Source organism: Sorex fumeus, unplaced genomic scaffold (genome assembly GCF_029834395.1).
Source record: "Sorex fumeus unplaced genomic scaffold, SorFum_2.1 ptg000047l, whole genome shotgun sequence".
Lineage (NCBI taxonomy): Eukaryota > Metazoa > Chordata > Mammalia > Eulipotyphla > Soricidae > Sorex > Sorex fumeus.
Window position 1 is genome coordinate 5930488 of NW_026606104.1, and position 18466 is coordinate 5948953.

The 18466-nt window shown below is 57.3% G+C and overlaps 2 protein-coding genes across 5 annotated transcripts in view; one reads left to right on the top strand and one right to left on the bottom strand.

Moving 5' to 3' along the window:
• The first annotated feature begins 644 nt into the window (after positions 1 to 644).
• Positions 645 to 13404, top strand: LRRC71 (leucine rich repeat containing 71). The gene is made up of 15 exons (XM_056122813.1): positions 645 to 795; positions 4611 to 4760; positions 4982 to 5107; positions 5205 to 5280; positions 5394 to 5468; positions 8136 to 8204; positions 8406 to 8565; positions 8781 to 8864; positions 8947 to 9036; positions 9570 to 9719; positions 9827 to 9917; positions 10221 to 10309; positions 12545 to 12656; positions 12971 to 13092; positions 13285 to 13404. Exons 1-15 carry the CDS (start codon positions 645 to 647, stop codon positions 13402 to 13404), a joined length of 1665 nt encoding a protein of 554 aa, XP_055978788.1.
• Positions 13405 to 14912: 1508 nt separating this feature from the next.
• ARHGEF11 (Rho guanine nucleotide exchange factor 11) overlaps positions 14913 to 18466 on the bottom strand; it is a 106596-nt gene continuing 103042 nt past the window's right edge. For all 4 annotated transcript variants that reach the window (XM_056123813.1, XM_056123812.1, XM_056123811.1 and 1 more), the window contains 5 exons: positions 18011 to 18346; positions 17215 to 17310; positions 16500 to 16738; positions 16216 to 16405; positions 14913 to 15937 (listed from right to left, as the gene is read on the bottom strand). In XM_056123813.1, coding sequence (XP_055979788.1) covers positions 15876 to 15937; positions 16216 to 16405; positions 16500 to 16738; positions 17215 to 17310; positions 18011 to 18346 — 923 coding nt within the window. In that variant the 3' untranslated portion in view covers positions 14913 to 15875. The remainder of the gene's footprint in view (positions 15938 to 16215; positions 16406 to 16499; positions 16739 to 17214; positions 17311 to 18010; positions 18347 to 18466) is intronic.

Genomic DNA, 18466 nt, shown 5'->3' on the forward strand with positions numbered 1-18466 from the left:
AGCCCAGAGCCAGGTGTAAGCCCTGAGCAGCGCCAGGTGTGGCCCACAAGACAATTATCAGAGGTCTCTGAATCCATGCTATGCGGACCACAGGACCCGACCTGTTCAGTGGATTACCCTGGTTCCCCTGCCTTTGGGAGACCAAATACGTGGGGCCGGTAGTAGAGGCGGGCGGCGCTGGGGCTTCTGGCTCTGAGACGGCCCCACCCGCCCCGCCCCACAGCGACCACGCCCACTCGCAGGCATAACCACGCCCACACCCGCCGCGACCACGCCCACACCCGCCGCGACCACGCCCACACTCACACCCCCATTTGGTCGTGACCACGCCCTCCTCCGCCTTGGCTCCGCCTACACCCACGCCCTGTTCCGTCGTGGCCGCACCCACGGTCGCCCCGGGCGCGTACTCTGCTGCGCCCCCTCTCGACGCCCCCGAGCTCACCCGCGGTTGCTCCCTTACCCGCGGGCCCGCCCACCTCGCGCGGTTGTCGTGGAGAGGGACGCCGGGAGGAGAAGCCGCTGAGGTCGTTGGGGTGGTTGGACTCAGAATTGAGTCCTCGATTCGGACCTCACCGCAGCTGCAGCGAGCCCCATCCTGCCTCCTTGCCCTGGAGCGGCGCCCGGGAGTCACCGAGGGCACCAGCATGACAAGTGAGACGGGGTCTTCGCCCAGGTCCGCACGTCCCCTCACCCTGAAGTCATCCGGCTCTATGACCAAAAAGGGAGATCGCGGGGCCAAAGAGAAGCCGGCAACCGTCCTGCCGCCGGTGGGCGAGGAGGAGTCCAAAAACCCTGGTATGATGGTGGCGGGGTTGTATGGGGTGCGTGAGTCCCAGTATCCTCGTGCAGGGAAATGCTCTGGGGTGCTGGCCAAGACGTGATCACACGAGTTTGATGCTAAGAGTGCTGTAGGGAAGAGGGCTCAGCCTGCTGTATACGCGGGAAGTAGGGACAAGTGTGTAGTCTTGAACTGGAGAGGTGGCTCTGACCTGCCTACTGCGGGGATAGTACACCGGCGGAGGGCATTTGCTTTACATGCGGCCCACCTCGGTTATCCCTAGCATCTCATATGGTCCCCCAAGCACTGCCAGTAGTAACTCCTGAGTGCAGAGCCAGGAGTAGCCCCTGAGCGTTGCTGGGTGTGATGCAAAAAAAAAAAAAGGAAGGAAGGAAGGGAGGGAGGGAGGGAGGGAGGGAGGGAGGAAGGAAGGAAGGAAGGAAGGAAGGAAGGAAGGAAGAAAGGAAGATAGATGATCACCAGGTTTCTGCCCTAGCTCCTGGTGGGGAATGGAGCTGGGAGAGGCTGAAGGTGGAGCTTGGAAGGTGGGGTCTTCAAGGGCAATGGGCAGTGGGGTCGCTGGACACATTGAGTCTAAGAGATGACCTGGCTGGAGAGGTGACCTTAGAAACTGCTGATGTTCAACCCCAGGAAAGCAAGTGAGAGGAGATTATCTGGAGTCCTAGAGAAGAGGAGCAAGCTCAGAAGCCAGCCTCAGAAGGTGTGAGGAGGAAGGGAGACAGAGGGAAGAAATGGGAGTGCTGAGGACCGGGCCCAAGGACAGAGCATATTTATCTATCTATCTATCTATCTATCTATTTATTTATTGAATCACTGTGAGCTGGAGCGGTAGCACAGTTGTAGGACGTTTGCCTTGCACACTGGTGGCCCGGCCGACCCGGGTTCAATTCCTCTGCCCCTTTCAGAGAGGGGCAAGCTACCAAGAGTATTCCGCCCGCATGGCAAAGCCTGGCAAGCTACCCGTGACGTATCTGATATGCCAAACACAGTAACAACAAGTCTCAGAATGGAGACGTTACTGGGCCTGCTCGAGCAGATCGATAAGCAATGGGAGGACAGTGACAGTGACAGTGTGAGATACACAAGTTACATGGTTGTTCATAATTGGGTTTTATTCATACAATGTCCCAATACCCATTGTACATTTCCCACCACCCAATGTCCCCAGTTTCCCTTTCACCCTATTCCTCACCTGTTTGCCACCCCACCCTTCCCCAGCCTGCCTCTAATGGCAGGCACTTCCCCCCCTCTCTCCCCCCCCCTTTTGGGCATTATGGTTTGTAATATAGGTACTGAGAGGTTATTATCTATATCTTTTTACCTACTTTCAGCACTTAGTTCTTGTCCAGAGTGATCATTTCCAGCTATCATTGTCTAACTGGTGCCTTCTCTATCTTAACTGCCCTCCCCATTCTTCCACTTGTGGCAAGTTTCCATCACTGGACTTGTCTTCCTGTTGTTAAGGGTCAGAGCATATGTAGCAGGCATCACTGTGTGCAGGGCAGGTACAGGCCCACGGGAGACAGGGAAGGTGGCTATAGGAAGGCACAGAGATTTAGGGGCAAACCCACAGAGTTGGGGTGATTGATTCATAGGGCTGAGTGGGGACTTAGCACCGTGTGGGCCCCTTGCCCAGCTGGGAGAGACCACTAACCAATGAACACTGCCAGGTGTAGCTTCCCCAAAAACTCAAACCCAAATCAAACCAAATAATAGAGGACATTCTTTTTGTTTTTGAGATAGAGAGTAGAGGGGAAAGGAAAAAAATTCTCTAGCAGGTGAGGAAATTAGTATAGGACTAAATTCAGGAAATCTCATTTTATGGCTTCTTTTTCTTTTCTCGACTGCACCTGACAATCCTCAGGGCTTACTTCTGGCTCTGAGCTTAGGAATCGGTCTTGGTGGGTTTGGGGGACCATCTGGAGTACCAGCGATCGAACCCGGATTGGCCACCTGCAAGTATCCGCTATACGATAGCTTTGCCCCCTCAGTGGTTTCTCTTTCTCAGGAAGACACAGGCAAGATCATTCATGAGCGTGTGAGGGAGGAGAGCCGGAACAAAGTCATTTGGAGTGGCACTGCCCACGGGGAGTCAGTGGCTGAAGCAGAGCATATTAGAGAACATTTCCATCGGCCTCTGAAACTTTTCCCACCCTCTACCCATTTCCCCCGGGAAAGGCAACACAGTGGGCGCTGCCAGAAACACCACACACTTACTTTTGAATTCACTTTTGGTCTTTGCACACTGAGGAAATTGTACTATTGCCCAATATTTCACACTCCCCCCAAACACATTTATATAAAGCCATGACCCAGTTTAAGAAACTCAGAGCTTCTTAAGACTGCCCAGAGCAACATTCTATTTTTTTTTTTCGGTTGGGGGTGGGGGAGAGGGTTTGGACCAATACCAAGGAGTGCTTAGGGCCCATTCCTGGCCCAGTATTCAGGAGTGATCCCTGGCGGTGCACAGGGATTCAAATCAGGGTCGCAGGCACTCCTTGTGTTATTCATTCCTTTTTTTTTTTTTTTTGCAGGGGGGCTGATGGTGGGGCAATTCTGGCAAGTCTCAGGTCTTACTTCTGGCTCTGCACTCTGGAATCATTCCTGGTGGCCTCATGGGACCATATAGGGTGCCAGAAATCGGTACCTGGGTATGCTGCATGCAAGGCAAGAACCCTACCGACTGTACTATCTCACTGGTCCCAGTGTTAGTCACTTTTTTTTTTCTTTTGACTTTTTGGGTCACACCCAGCGATGCTCAGGGGTTACTTCTGGCTTTGCACTCAGGAATTGCTCCTGGCGGTGCTTGAGGGATCATATGGGATGCTGGGGCTCGAACCCGGGTCAGCCGCATGCAAGGCAAACGCCCTATCCGCTGTACTATTGCTCCAGCCCCACAGTGTTATTCACTCTTAAGGCCATTTTCTTGGACCAACAACTTTGCCAGTTGTGGCCCCTGTTCCTTGCTTGCAGTTCTCACTGGGCACGGCTGTCCATGTTTGCCGGACTGGGCCTGGTTACTCCACACTTGAAGGTCTTTCTGCTTCCATTGGCTATATTTGCCAGGGGCCCGCCTTCCACCTCCAGGTGGAAGCCACTTACTTCTGGGAGGTCCTTGTGGGAGTTGGAAGGAGTGGGCAAAGTCTTGGGGGTCCGCTGACACCTCAGGAAGGGATGTGGTGGGCATATATCAAATCACTGTAATCTGCAACGAAGTGAACAGTTCTAAAACCTTGGGTGAGATGCTGAATAGTAGAAAGTGCTAAATAAATAATGTGCTAAATCACGTTAGCATGGATCTGGAAGGACAGTACAGCCAGTAGGGCATTTGCTTTGCACCGGCTGACCCAGGTTCACTGCACTCCATACAGTGCCCCTGAGCAGTGCCAGGAGTGACCCCTGAGCCTGGAGTAAGCCTTGAGCACAGCTGGTGTCGCCCAGCACCCCATCCCCTCATACATAAGGGCCTGGGCCTCGGTGTGTGTTTGGGGGTGTATAGGAGGCAGTAGAGAGGTCCCAGCCTTTGCGCTCATCAGCCGGGGCTGCCTTCTCCGTGTGCAAAAGGACATGGGGTGGGGGAGGCTGCTCTGCGGATGCTTTGTGGGCAGCGGAGGTCCACCTCCGTTCTCCCCATTCCGGGAGTGGAGAGGCAGGAAGGAAGCGGCCCTGACCCTAGGGGACAGCGCGGGAGCGAGACAGCGCAGGAGGGGGACAGCGCAGGAGCCGGTCCCTCCCAGGGGCGGGCCGCGGGGCCGCGGTCTCGGCTGCCCCCGCGTGGCCGTGGGCGCTGACCGCGCGGCCCGGGCCCCAGAGGAGTACCAGTGCACCGGCGTCCTGGAGACGGACTTCGCCGAGCTCTGCACCCGGTCAGGCTTCACGGATTTCCCCAAAGTGGTCCCCCGGCCGCGCCCACACTCGACCTTCATCACCTCGTCCTCCACTTCGGAGAAGCCCAACCAAGGTGGGAAGGAGGCGGAGTGCGGGATGGGTGGATTGGGGTGGGGGTGGAGGATCGGGCAGGGGCGCCTCTCCCCTTCCTCGCCCGAACCCTGGGAGGGCAGATCCTGGTCCTGGGAAGGCCTGCTGAGCGCCCCGGAGTGCCCGGAGTGCCCGTTGGAAGTGCGACCGGGGCGGAGGCCCTTTCCCCGCTAACGCCCCCGCTCCTCGGCTCCTGCATCCTAGACGACCAGCGCCTGTCCGCGTCCTGCAGCCTCAACAGCCTGGAGAGCAAGTACGTGTTCTTCCGGCCCACCATCCAGGTGGAGATGGAGGCCGAGGACAAGGCGGTCAAGGAGATCCACATCCGCGGTGAGGGCTCTGGATAATCGGCGGTGCCCCGCCCTGCGCCCCGCAGCCCCCCACGCTCTGCACCCCAGCCTGGCGCCCCGCCTCCTTCATTCCGCAGGGTGGAAGGTGGAGGAGCGTATCTTGTGGATCTTCTCCAAGTGTCTGCCTCCCCTCACCCAACTGCAGGCCATCAAGTGAGGGGATGTGGGGGCTCCAGGGAGAAGGGGCAGGAGGGGGGTGCTGCGCACAGGGGTGCTGCGGGAGTGGGGGGTGCGCCCAGCTGGTGTCTCTGTGCTTCCTGAGCCAGCCTGTGGAAGGTGGGGCTCACGGAGAAGACCCTGGACACCTTCGTCGCCCTGCTGCCCCTCTGCTCTGCACTCAAGTGAGTCCTGGGGAAGAAAGCCCAGGGCTGGGTTGTCGGGGAGGGAAGGGGAGGACCAGTTCCTGGGGGCCATGGATGGTCCCTGAGGTGACAGGTGTGGTTCGGGGTATAGGGGGACTCTCCTTTCCTGCTTCCACCTGCCCAGAGAGACCAGGGCCTCACTTCCACCATCCTTGCCACCACCCATGTGGTCCCTTTGAATGTTCCCTGGCTCCCCACTCCCTCCCCAGTGTGTGTGTGGGGAGTGGGGAATGGAAGGCGGGGGTGGGGGTAGGGGGGTGGGGTGGGGGTGGGTGGTGGGGTCTTGTTCTTCAGGGCCTGAACTGCAGGGAGGGTGGAGCAGACAAGGGTGCAAGCAGCAAGAGGCCTTGAGGCTGCCTGGTGGAGGAGTCGTTTTAAAAAAATTTTATTTTCATAAGGTTGTTCACATCGATTACATTCAATATTCCAGCATCAATTCCACCACCATTACACCCTTTTTTTTTTCTTTTTGGGTTACACCCGGCGATGCACAGAGGTTATTCCTGGCTCATGCACTCAGGAATTACTCCTGGTGGTGCTTGGGGGATCATATGGGATTCTGGGAATCGAGGGAATCGAACCTAGGTCAGCCGTGTGCAAGGCAAACACCCTATCTGCTGTGCTATCGCTCCAGCTCCCCACCATTACACCTTCCCACCACCATTATTTCAAATTTTTCCACCACTGTTCAAGTCTGCCCGCCACAGGCAGATTCTAGATTTTTTTTTTTCATTTTGGGTCATACCCGGCGATGCACAGGAGCTACTCCTGGTCTGCATTCAGGAATTACTCCTGGCGGTGCTCGGGGGACCATATGGGATGCTGGGAATCGAACCCGGGTCGGCCATGTGCAAGGCAAACGCCCTACCGCTGTACTATCGCTCCAGCCCCAGATTCTAGATAATTTATTTTCTATTACTTTTTATGAATATCGTGAGAGGGTGCATGGCTGCAGAAGCAGCTGCATGCTTCTGGAATTCTAAATATGTAAATGATTGGGGTCCAGACACATCTCTGTATGAAGCTAATCCATTTTGAGATTCATTTGTGAGTCTCTGGATCAAGGATGGTGGTGCTTTTAAATATGGCCCGGACGCAGTTCTTGGGTGTGACATCTAGGACCCTGAAGGGGCGGGGAGGAAGGGACAACTCTCGCTGCTGCAGTGTGGCCTGAGCCTTTTGGAAGGAGTACTAGGTGAGAGGAGGAGCTGGGGAAGGGTGTCCTTTGTCCAGTGGGAGCCGGGCAAAGTGGGGTGGGATGCAATTGTGGGTGCAGCTTGCTATACAAGCGGTAGAACTGATTTGACTGCCTCTTTATGAGGCTCTTCACCACTTCTTTATCTGGGGATGGGGTTGTGCTGAGGAATTGGTCCTGGTGGTGTTTGGGGGACCATGTATGGTGCTGAGGATGAAACCCTGGTTGACGCCCTACCTGCTGTACCACCTGGCTCTATGGAAGTAGTTTTTAAATTTCCTCCTGAGAAACAATCAAGCCTGTAGAAAGAGATTTATATCATTCACCTGAATATGTAAAGAGTCAGTTCAGTGTCATTAAAAGTAATTAAAAATGAATGCAGTTATTTTAGATGAAAGATGAGCCAGCCTGAAAGGCGAAGCAAGGGTCAAAATATAATCTGAGAAAAAATTCCTGCTTTTGTTGGGACTTGGAAGGACCCTGGTTCTTTGGCACCATTGCCCCTATCTATGCTGCGGTGATGTAGTCCTCACCTACTGGTAACATAGCCCCCAGAACTCAGTTTTAAGTTAAAATAACAGCTGTCAGTATCTCGCCGTTGCTGGGAGACAGGCCCAGGTGTGGGCAGGCAGATGCCTGGCTGGCTTCCTGGTCAGCTTGCAGGAAGGTGCTTGGTGGGGATTCAATCATGTGACTGAGGCTGGAGCTGCTGCTGGTGATCTGCGTGCCAGAGCATGCCTGAGAGAAATTGAGACATTTTCCCTTGGCTTTTGGGCCATCACCTATGGTTCTGGGGGCTAGCTCTGTTTGCTTAGGGCGGGGGTGTAGTTTGTCCATTCCTGGAGGTGCTGGTGGGAAGGACCATGCCCTACTGGGGTGGAGCTTGGGCCTTCCAGCATGCACAACACACATTCAGTCCTTCGCGCATCTCCCTGACCAGAAATCTAGACTTTCTAACTTAAACTTGAAAGTGATAGGGGCTGGAGCAGTAGTACAGAGGGTAGGCTGCCTTGCATGCAGCTGACCTGGGTTCAATGTCTGGCACCCCATATGGTTCCCTGAGCACCACTAGGAGTGATCCCTGAGCACAGAGCCAGGAGTAAATCCTGAGCACTGCTGGTGTGACCTCCCAAACAAAAACAAAACAAAGCAAAATCAGTTCCCAGATTTTTGCCGTGTTCATGAGATGTACATCATTGGTTCTAGCCAAACTCACAGGGAGGAAATTATACGAGAGCAAGATTCCAGAAAGGGGAGGTCACTGTGGGGGAGGGGCTCCAGTGGTCACCTTGTCACACAGTTTACTAAGTGTGGAAGGGCCCTTCCACATGCCCACACTTGTGAGTCAGTCTGGGGAACTTCAGCATAGTTTGCTCTACTTTGCCTCTCTTTCCATGCTGCTCCTGGAGGCTCAGCCTTGCCTCCTGGTTCTCAGTTCTCCCCACCCCCAGGAAGGTGTGTCTGGAGGGGAACCCGCTGAAGGATCAGCCATATCACAAGCTCATGGCACAGGACAGCACGTGAGGCTCCTTTCCCTCACCCCGTCCTCTGGGCCTGGGTCCCATTCAGGTTGTCCCTAGTACCCACCCTCCCTTGCCTCTCTAGAGTCTCCCTTCGGTTCTTGCCCTTGCACCCTTAGGCTGACCCTCCTTCACAACTCCATGGCCTCTGAAGTTCTGACAGACGGCCAAGACCTCGCGTTTCTCCATCCCACTGCCCAGGATCACCCACCTGTCACTGCGGAACAACAATATCGATGACGTGGGTGCGCAGCTCCTGGGCCAGTCTCTGTCCACGCTGCAAAACTCCAATCGCACCCTTGTCTCGCTCAACCTGGCCTTCAACCACATTGGGGACAAGGGCGCTGGCTGCATTGCAGACGTGAGTGGGTCCTAGGGGCGGGCTGGGGCGTGGCCGGGGCTGACGGGGGCGGGACCTGGGTTGTGGCCAGGGCCAATGGGCGGACTGGGGCGTGGCCAGGGCCGACGGGGGCGGGACCAGGGCAGATGGGGGCGGGGCATGGGCCGATTGGGCGGGCCAGAGCAGGGATGGGGCACACCTGCGCACTCGTGTCCAGTCCCTTCCCGCCTGCTCAGGGCCTCCGACTGAATCGCTCCCTGATTTGGCTGTCCTTGGCCCACAACCGCATTGGGGACAAAGGTGCCCTGAAGCTCGCTGAGGTGAGTGTGTCGTCCTGGTGGGGCTGATGAATGGACCGGACACCTGGGGTTCTCATCTGGGACATCCCCTTGCCTGCCCCAGGTCCTGCGCCCCTTCGAGCTGACGCATGTGGAGGTGGTAGAGCGCCGTCGTCTCTTGCTGGAAAAAGGCACACAGGAGCGGTCCCTATCGGTGAGTAGCAGTCTGGGAGTGAGAGTGCTTACCTCCAATGTCAGGGCCTTAATTGCCCCACCTGTAAAGTGGGGACAACTATCTACCTCGTAGGATTGTTGCGAGTATTCCATGAGTTAATCCAGGCAGTGCTGTCTGAACAGTGACTGGCATTTTGCTCAAGAAAAGTTAGCTGGGGTGAGAGATAGCACAGCTCGCGGGGCACTTGACTTGCACCCAGCCCATCAGGTTCTAATCTCCATCCTCCCATCCCCTATAGCGACCTCTGAGTGCAGAGCCAGGAGGAAGCACTGGGCACCATCGGGTGTGGCCCCCAAGTAAAACAGTTATTTACTACTTTTTCTCCCTCAGCAGGAGAGTTTGAGCCTCTGTTTTGAGTCTCCACTTCCCCAACCTTCCCCCCAAAGAGCCCTAAACAAAGGGATTTAGCATTTAGGCTGGGAGTCAGGGATGATGTGCTGCTGTCGGCCCCTTGCTCCTCACTGGGAAGGGGCTCGGGCCTTTCCTTCCTCCCACCCCCACTGTGGGCACAGCCTTCGTCCTCTCGACACGGAGACTCCAGAACGGAGCGGGAGAAGAGTCAGGGCATCGGGGCCAGCAGTATGGCGCTGGTGGACAAGACAGAGAAGATGCAGTCGCTGAAGAGCACCAAGGGCCTGGGCAAGAGGAAGGAGAAGTCAGGGGTAGGTGAGCTGCAGACAGCAGGCCAGGCCAGGCCAGGGGGGTCTCTGAAGGCTGCTCCCAGAGCCCCAGGATGTGGCACTTCACCTCTCTGTTCGCATCCCCACAGGAGGTGGTGAAAAAAGAGGAGAAGTCGGGATCTAGCCTGGCGACGCAAGGAGCCCCTAAGAAAGAAGACTTCACGAAGGGGGGGAAAGGGAGTACGTACCTGGCCTGGTGCCGGCTGAGTTGCTCTCTGCCCTCGCCAGGCTCTTCTCTGAGTCCCTTTGGGCCTGTGTCCTTTTCTCAGAAGATGCTATGGGAAGGACCCCACCCCCATAACCCCTCCTGTCTCCTTGCATTCCCGCAGAAAAGGCATCTAGCCACTAGACTGCGGCCCCGCCGTGGTTGGTTATCCCGAAACCCAGAGCTCTGAATTGGATCTGGGACACCTTGTCTGTCTTCTCAGGGACATGGTGCTATCAGAGGGGCATCCTCTGCCCTCATGTCCTCTTCCCATGCAGAGGTGACCATCCCTGAGCAGAAGCCCACCAAGGGCAAAGGGCCCAAGACTGGCAATAAGGAGAAGCGCAGCATCCTGATGGAGGCCGAGGTGGGTGAGGTGCAGCAGGCGTGCCCAGTACCCCTCACCGAAGCCCCCCAAGGCTGACTCCTGTCCCACCAGCAGCCACTTGGACTTTCACACTGGGACTCAAAGCTCTACTTGCTGGGGGGTAGTAGGGCTCAGTATACCCCCACTCTTAGGCTTAGGGTGTCCCCCTCTGCCTTTGCTTGGTTAACAGGTGCCCATACTGCACCCCAAGGACACAGTCACAGGGCACCGTCCCAGTCACATTGCAGGCTCTTTCGTGAGACCTTTGCCCCTAGAGCCTCACTTTTCTTTTTTGTCCTATTTGGGGCCACACTTGGGAGATGCTCAGGGTTACTCCTGGCTCTGCGCTCAGGAATCACTCCTGGCAGTGTTCAGGGCATCGTGGGAGGCTTGAGATCGAACCTGGGTTGGCGGCGTGCAAGGGAAGAGCCTTACCTGCTGTACTATCCCACTCCGGCCCGAGCCTGGCTTTCCCCTCTCCTTGTTTTACTCTGCCCTCCTGCTGCCTGAGGCCTCTCTGATCTCACATTCAGTGAGACTCTCAAAGGGCACCCTCCAATGGGTCTTGTCTGTTTTTATTTGGAGACCACATCTAACACTGCTCAGGGCTTACACCTAACTTTGTGCTTGGGTGTACCTTCTGGTGGGGCTCTGGGCTCCCTATGTGGCAGGCACTTGGCCTGCTGTACTCTCTGGCCCCCGAGACTAGCTTTTATCGTAAGAGCACATGCAGGCAGAGAAAGCGGGTGTGTCAATTTCTCATGCCCCCAGCCAGGCTGCTGTTTCTCACTTTGTCCTGCCCTCACTGTTACCTCCCTCTAACCCGGTGTCGTCCTCGCTCTGTCGGGGAATGCTTAGGCAAGCTGAATGTGTTCCATGGCCCCCAAACTTAGGGGCCTATGGGCACTTGCGGGATTTTCTTTTTATTTTGACCTGGAATGCCTCTTTCTGGGGAATGTGTGTGTGTGTTTCTGAACCACCCGCAGTGGTATTTCTATTCTTCCAGCTCTGTGCTAGAGGCTCTACCCTGTGGAACTCAGGGGAAACCATGTGGTGCTGGGGATTGAAACTGGGCCTCTGGCATGCAAAGCCTGTGCTCCACCCCATTTGAGCACCTCTCTGGTCCCCGGCTTGTCTTTCATTTGTGTGAGAGCCACAATGTGCCATTCAAAATTCTGGAGGCAGTCCTGGCCTCAAAGACCAGTTGTCCCTTCCTGCCACACGTGGAGCTTACCTGCCGGCTGTCATCACTGCAGTAACTCCCAGGCCACTTTTGGGCTCCCCCAACAAATGTGCTTTCTAATATATCTGGCAGTGCCCGGGAGATCATGTGATGCTGGGGATTGAGCTCCAGACTCCCGCTCTAGTTAGTGCTCCAGGTTTTTGAGCCAGCTCTCTGGCCCCAAAGTTGCTTCCTGTGGGTAGGTGCTTATTGATCTTTGTTCCCCCTTTTTTGGGGGGGTCACAACCAGCGTTGCACAGGGGTTACTCCTGGCTCATGCACTCAGGAATTACTCCTGGCAATGCTGGGAGTACCATACGGGATGCTAGGAATTGAACCTGGGTCGGCCAGGTGCAAGGCAAATGTGCTACCTGCTGTGCTATCGCTCCAGCCCCTGCTTATTTTTTTAAAAGATTTTTATTAGTGAAACACCATGAGGTACGTTGTAGACTTACAAATTTTTGTGCTTGGATTTCAATTATACAATGATCAAATACCCATCCCTCCACCAGTGCCCATTTTCCACCACCACGGTTCCCAGTATCCCTCCCTCCCCCCATCCCCCCCATTCCACCCTGCCTCTGTGGCAGGGCATTCCCTTTTGTTCTCTCTCTCCTTTTGGGTGTTGTGGTTTGCAAAAGAGGCATTGAGTAGTGGCACTCATGTTTGGTCTATAGTCTACTTTCAGCATGCTTCTCCCATCCTGGGAGGATCCTCCCAACACCCTTCACTTGGTGCTCCCTTCTGAGTTCCCTTTTCCCCTAGCATGTGTGGCTGGCCTCCAAGCCATGGAGCAAAATTCCTGGTTTGACTCCCCTGCACCAAGGATAAATGCCTGAACTATCGCTGATCCTCTAAACCAGTGTGGTGGCACCACATAGGATCCTGGCAGAATCACTCCTGCCAGGAGTGATCCCTGAGCACCGCTGATGTGGTCTCCCAAACCCCATTCCTACCAAAACTAAACACGGCCCCTCGGCTGGCTCCCTTTGCTCTGTGCTCTGCTTTAGTAGCTGGTTGGAGAATCGACCGAGATAGTCAACCCTCTCTTAGAACCAGTGGAGCATCGAAGCGGGAAAGTGTTCTTGGCTGGAAACAAGGTCCTTCTGCACCTCAACCTCCTCCGTACGTTTGCAGGCTCTTCTCTCATCTCCTCTTCTCTCCTCTCCCCAGAGCTGCCCGGGCCGTGTTCTACTACAAGGAGTCCCTGTTCCTGTCCTGACAGGCAGAACCTGGGTCTCCCAGGCTTGAGCACTAGTGACAGATGGGGTTTGGTATCAGAGAGCAATGAGGGTATTGAGAGAAAGGGGGTGGGGCAGGGCAGGAGGCAGAAAAAAAAAACCAAAACAAACCCCCTAAGATGGGAGAGAAGCAGAGGAGTTAGGGTACAGACGAAGTCAGGTGGTGTCAGGTCACATAGCTGCATTTGCTCTCCACAGGAAACTGCATCACGGAGGTGGGGCTGCAAGGTTTCTTCACCACCGTGCAGTACCAGGTCCAGTTCTCCAAGCACAAGCACTCTGCCAAGAGCCCCACGGGGCTGCTGTGGCTGTCCCTGGCAGTGAGTCCCCCTCTCGGTAGTCCCACTTCAAGGCAAGCCTACCTTTCCCTCGTTCTCCTGCAAAGCCCTGTACTTAGCACCTGCCCTCTGCCACCCTGCTCCTAACCTGCTGTCCCGGGACACCCCATCCCTCATCCCTGCCAGGCCCCATCCCTGGCCTGTCAGCTGCCAGCCTGCCTTTCCCTCTTGCAGAAAAACCGTTTCTCCCCGCAAAACCCCATGTATATCATGATCCAGGAGATGATGCTGCCCAGGGACCCCGTCAATAAGGCCAAGCCTAGGGAGGAGGAGAGCTTGTCGTTCCTCTCCTAGCACCCCAAGGAGGTGCCACACACGCTTCTATCCACGAAGCCCGACCTTGCCAGGGGAGAGGGGAGCTTTCCCAACCCAAACAGGTCAATGCTGTACATTGTCTGAAAACTTGGTTTTAGAGCTACGTGGAACATTTGGATTCTGAATCTGTTCATGTTCTATGGCTGGTAGTGGCTGACATGTGTGCAGGTTCTGCTGGGGAGGCTTGGGGCCCCGCTCATGTTGGCAGAGGGGGCAGGTGCGGGGGAGGCACTACCTTTTGCTTTCTAAGGGATGAGAACTGCTGGCCTGGAAGACATGGGGTGCCACAGTGGGAGGGTGGACATGCAGCCTTTAGACTGCAGGGAGGTAGCACCAGACACTAGCTGAATAGAGAAGGTAGGGTGGGCTGGGCGGAGGGACTGAGTGTGGGGTTCCCTCATGCCAGCACTCCACTCCCTGCCTCTGACTGGTTGAGGGGAGGCTGGGGCTCAGCCTCAGGGAACAGGGCTGGCTGGGGCTACTTTGGAGGGGTCCTGTCTCCCCACATTCTCAGCCAAGGCCCTGTATCACATGTATCACACTGTTGACATGCCAGTGGCCAGGAGTGGGGAGCTGCGACCTCACACCTTACTCTTGAATGCTGCATCTGCAGAGATAAGCTGCTGTGTGGGGAGCACAGGGTTGACTTCGGGGGGTACCCTCATGTCTGGGCAGGTGAGACTAGCCCACAGTGGACACCTGCTCTCCACTGTGAGAGGTCCCTCCTGGCCTCTGCTGGGCCTCCACAGAGGGGCCCACTCAGTCCCATGTTCGCACATTCCAGGCATCATAGTGGTGGCCAGAGGTCCTGTGCCTGAGTTGCTGTGACCACTTGCTCGGTGGGAACTTGGACATCTGCCTAGTGCTGAGCCATGGGGGCCTCCTGAGTGCTGGGTCCCATTAGGGGAGGGAGTGGATTGGGTGACCACTCTGGGGACACACGGTGTTTGCCCTGTGCTTTGGGGAGAGGGGCCAATGACAAAGCCCATTCGTAGTTTTTGCCTTTTAAGTCTTGAAGCTCTGGGGTCAGAGTGACAGCACAGTGGCGGGGCGCTGGCCTTGCACACAGCTGACTCAGATTGGATCTCCAGTCTCCCACATGGTTTCCCGAGCACTGGCAGGAGTGATTTTTGAGTGCAGGTCCAGAAGTTCTAAGTACTGCTGGGTGTGGCCCAAAGCGCCCCCTGCCCCCTCCAAAAAGTCCAGAAGCTCCCAAAGGCAGTTCCTGAGGGGTTGCACGGGGACTCTGGAGAAACCGGTGTGTGTGAGTGTGTGTAAAGTAAGTGGGGCTGGTGGCTCTGTGCCGAGGTCATGGCTGTAAACACTGTTGGCCAACCACAAAGCACTGAGCTGCCTAGAACCAGTGCCTGGAGGGGTAACAGCGGCCCTGGGTCTGAGAGGCCCATCCCGGACCCCTCCCTGCACCGAGTTTACTCGGCCACAGGCCTAGGATCCTCCTTCCTGAGCCAAGAAAACACACACACGAGCACAGTTGAAGAATATTTAACTTTTCTTAAAAAAAAAAAATCTTAACCATGAAAGGAAGAAAATAAAAGAGTATACATTATTTTAACAGCCAAACAGTCATTTCCATATCTATATTTTATATATTATATATATTTATATATATATATGTATATATACACCTAGCACAGTGTGTATATTCTATTAGTCAGTGGGGGGAGGTGTGGGCATGGAAGCCGGGGCCAGTGTGGTTGCAGCCCCCGGGGATGGTCCTGGGTTAATTCTAGGCCTCCAGCATGAGCGCCTCCCGGCCCTGTTCTTGGGGCCCAGTCTTCAGCTCCGTACCATATGAGATACACTAGTTTTCTGTGGTGAGGTGGGGAAGGGTGGATGTGGGGATGACGAGTGGCCCCAGGCAGGGAGGGCCAGAGGGTCAGCACCAAGCTGCAGAGGCTGGGCTCTTGGGCCCAGTGGGCTGGAAGTCAGAGGCCTCCCTTACCCCCCACCTGCGGGGTCCGGGCCAGGGCTGGTCACTAGGAGGTGCAAGCAAGTCCCTTCTGTCACTGCTTCCAAGTACCCAGGCACAGAAGCGGAAACGGTCCAGGTTATTTACAACAGCGAAGGATGCACGGCTGACGCGTACATACTGAGAGGGAACCCAAGTGACAGAGGTGAGGCGAGGCAGCCCACCTCCCCGAGGGTCCTGGGCGGGAGGAGGCTGGGAGAAAGTGCATTGACACGGACGCCACCTCTTCCTGCAGGGCTGAGGGCGGACATGTGGACACAGCGGGCATGCTTAGGGGGCCGGGGGGGGCACTGACACTCAACTCCGATCTGAGCAGACCAAGCAACATGCGGGGTCTCCCTGGGTCCTGCCCACTGCCTCGACCAGGCGGAGGGGCCAGGGGCACCCCAGCCTGTGCCCTGCTTCGGGACAAGCCATAGAGAGCTGGGAATGCGGAGGACTGGTCTGGTGGTCCCAGCAGCTACAGTCCCAGGGCATCAGTGGCTGTGTCTGCCGTGCTTTCCTCCAGGGGGGTGTCGGCATCTGTGAAGCATGTGTGGAGGGGATAGCGAAGTGTTGGCCTGAGGGGACCCTCCCTTTGAGGAAGCCCCCGGCCTCATCTGTCATGGTTCCCTCCAGCTGAGGCGGTGGACAGACAACCAGCTGGGGCTGCCCCCTGTGCCTGTTCCACGCTGGTCACTGAGCACAGGTCTCAGGAGATGCGCCACTGCGTCCACAAAGGACAAGGGGGTCCAGTTCTATTCCTCCCGGGGTCTCCATCTCCCCCCACGGGCGCCCTTATCCCCCCGGCTGTCACTCACCGCGCTCAGGGTATGGCCCCAGTTCTTGGCTGTCTCCGGAGTCGGCAGCTGGAGGCTCCTTGGCTGGAGGTGACTGGGAGCTGAGCGTCCAGCGGGTGGCCTCAGTGTGGAAGCTGCCCACAGGCGTGGTGCCGCCTGACGACTCGCCCCCGAGGGACTCGAGCAGCTCCCGGTGGGCCAGCTCCATGTCCTGCGAGGGTGCATGCAGAAAGATATAAGCCCCCGCTTATATAGCTCTGGCTCCTGGGCAAGACCCCAGGCTCGGGGAGCCCCAAGCTCCTCACCTTGAGCCTGTGCAATTTGAGCGTGAGCTGCTCGATGGTGCTGAAGATGAGGCCCATGTCCCTGAGCGCCAGGCTGGGGGGACAGTGGCTGGGGCGGCGCTCGGTCCCGGGGATGCCCTGCTGCTGTGGTGGGCGCTGAGGCTGCCAGGTGGGGAGGCTGCCGGTCTGGGAGGGGCTCCCCGTGGTGTCAGTGCTGGAATCCAGGGGTCCTGCTGGCATGCTGACATAGAAACAGTTTCCTGTCCCCATGGGAAAGAAGGAGGTCAGCGGGCGCACACCAGTGCCAGAGCGTCTTCCCGTGCCAGCCCCGTGCTGGGCAGTGGGCTGGACGCAAAACTCCCGTGGCCCCCCGCAAGCTTGGCTGATGACCTCCACGGCGGCCCTGCCCACAGCCACCTGGTCACTATCCCAGAGAGATGGCCACTCTCAGGGGGAGACAGCTGTGGGGGCGGCATGCAGGGCAGGGTGGGGGATGCACAGGGGAACCCCGAGGGCCCTCAGTGGAGGAGCCAGGTAAGCACACTGTCCGGTGATGCTGGAGTGGTGGGTGGGGGAGAAGTGGCGACTCGGGTCACCAAGGACACTGGGCCTGCCCGTCACACAGGTCCCCTGGGGCCCACATCCTGCCTGGCAGAGGGCGGGCATGTGCAGGCGCGTCCGGCCCAGGGCCCAGCCGCAGCCCGGCCTGCGCTGGCTCCCAGGAGAAGTTCATTACCCGCAGCCTTCGCTCCGCCTTCTACTTCAGGTGGCTCAGGGCCTGGTGGGCCCCTCTCGGGTGGCGCAGGGACAGTCTCACTGCCTGCCACCTCAGCTGCACCGACACCACCACCACAGGGACAGCAGAAACGCAAAGGCAGAGAGGGAGGGCAGAGGAGGGAGAGGCAGCGGGGGCGGGAGGAGAGAGAGAGAGAAAGGGAAGAACCAAGTGAGCACCGAGCGCACGCCGCGCCCGTCTGCGGCAGGACCATTCACCGAAGGAGAGAGAAGGAAGGGGAGGGCCCAGAAACCCCGAGCGAGGCCTGCCCACCACGGACTCAGCACCAGGCGCTTGCCTGCGAGGACCAGACTGTCCTGGGTCCCCAGCCCGACCCTGCGGGCCTTTCCTGCCTGGAGGCGAGACACGGTATTCCAGACGCTGGGATGCACCCACCTGGCTCACCCACTCTCCCCTCCAGGCACCTCCCCACCTTGTCCTTCCACCCCTCCTGGGTCAGTCACTCGCCCTTCCTGACTCCCGTCCTCCCTCTGCCCTTCTCTCTTGGGACGAAGCTGCTGGAGGGGAGGAGCCACTTCTGGGCCTGGTCTTCAGTGGACCTGGCAGAAACCTGACTGTGGCTGACTGGGTGAGGCAGTGGGCTGCGGCCCCAGAGTGCAGAACGGAGCCAAGATGACCCAGTTCTGGGCTGGCTCCCGGATCAGGCCCGGTCACTGCCAGCTCCCCTCGCTGTTCCCAAGATGGGACATGCTGTTTGCAAGACACCATCTTCCCAGTGAACATGGTTGCAATTTACCTTTTCTCACAACTTTGTAGCTTCCTGTCGCCTCTTCCTCCAACTTCCTGTCCAGCTCGGGAGACTCCCAGATCCCGGAATGTCTGGTCCTTGGGGGCAGGTGTGCCAGGGAACAGCCCACCAGGGCTGCCTCCTGTTCTGGGTCTGGAAGCTGGGGGGTGTCCCCTTTGGCCCCTGAGGGAGCTGGCCCCGGGGAGCCGGGGTCCCAGGGGTGCGAGGTGACGCTGATGACAGAGGGTGTCGGTGTCAGGTCATCCTCAGGCTCCCCGGCAGCCTGGGGCTCCAAGGGGGCACCGGGGAGCAGGCTCCAGAAGACGAGGTTCCGCAGGTTCTCCACTGCCGAGGGGAAAGGGTGATGGGGAGCTGGCAGGGCACGGCCGCCCCCTTCACCCTGACCCGTGACTGCCTCAGTCCCAGTCCACAGCGGGTGGTTTGCCCTCTCTGTCTTGTACCCCG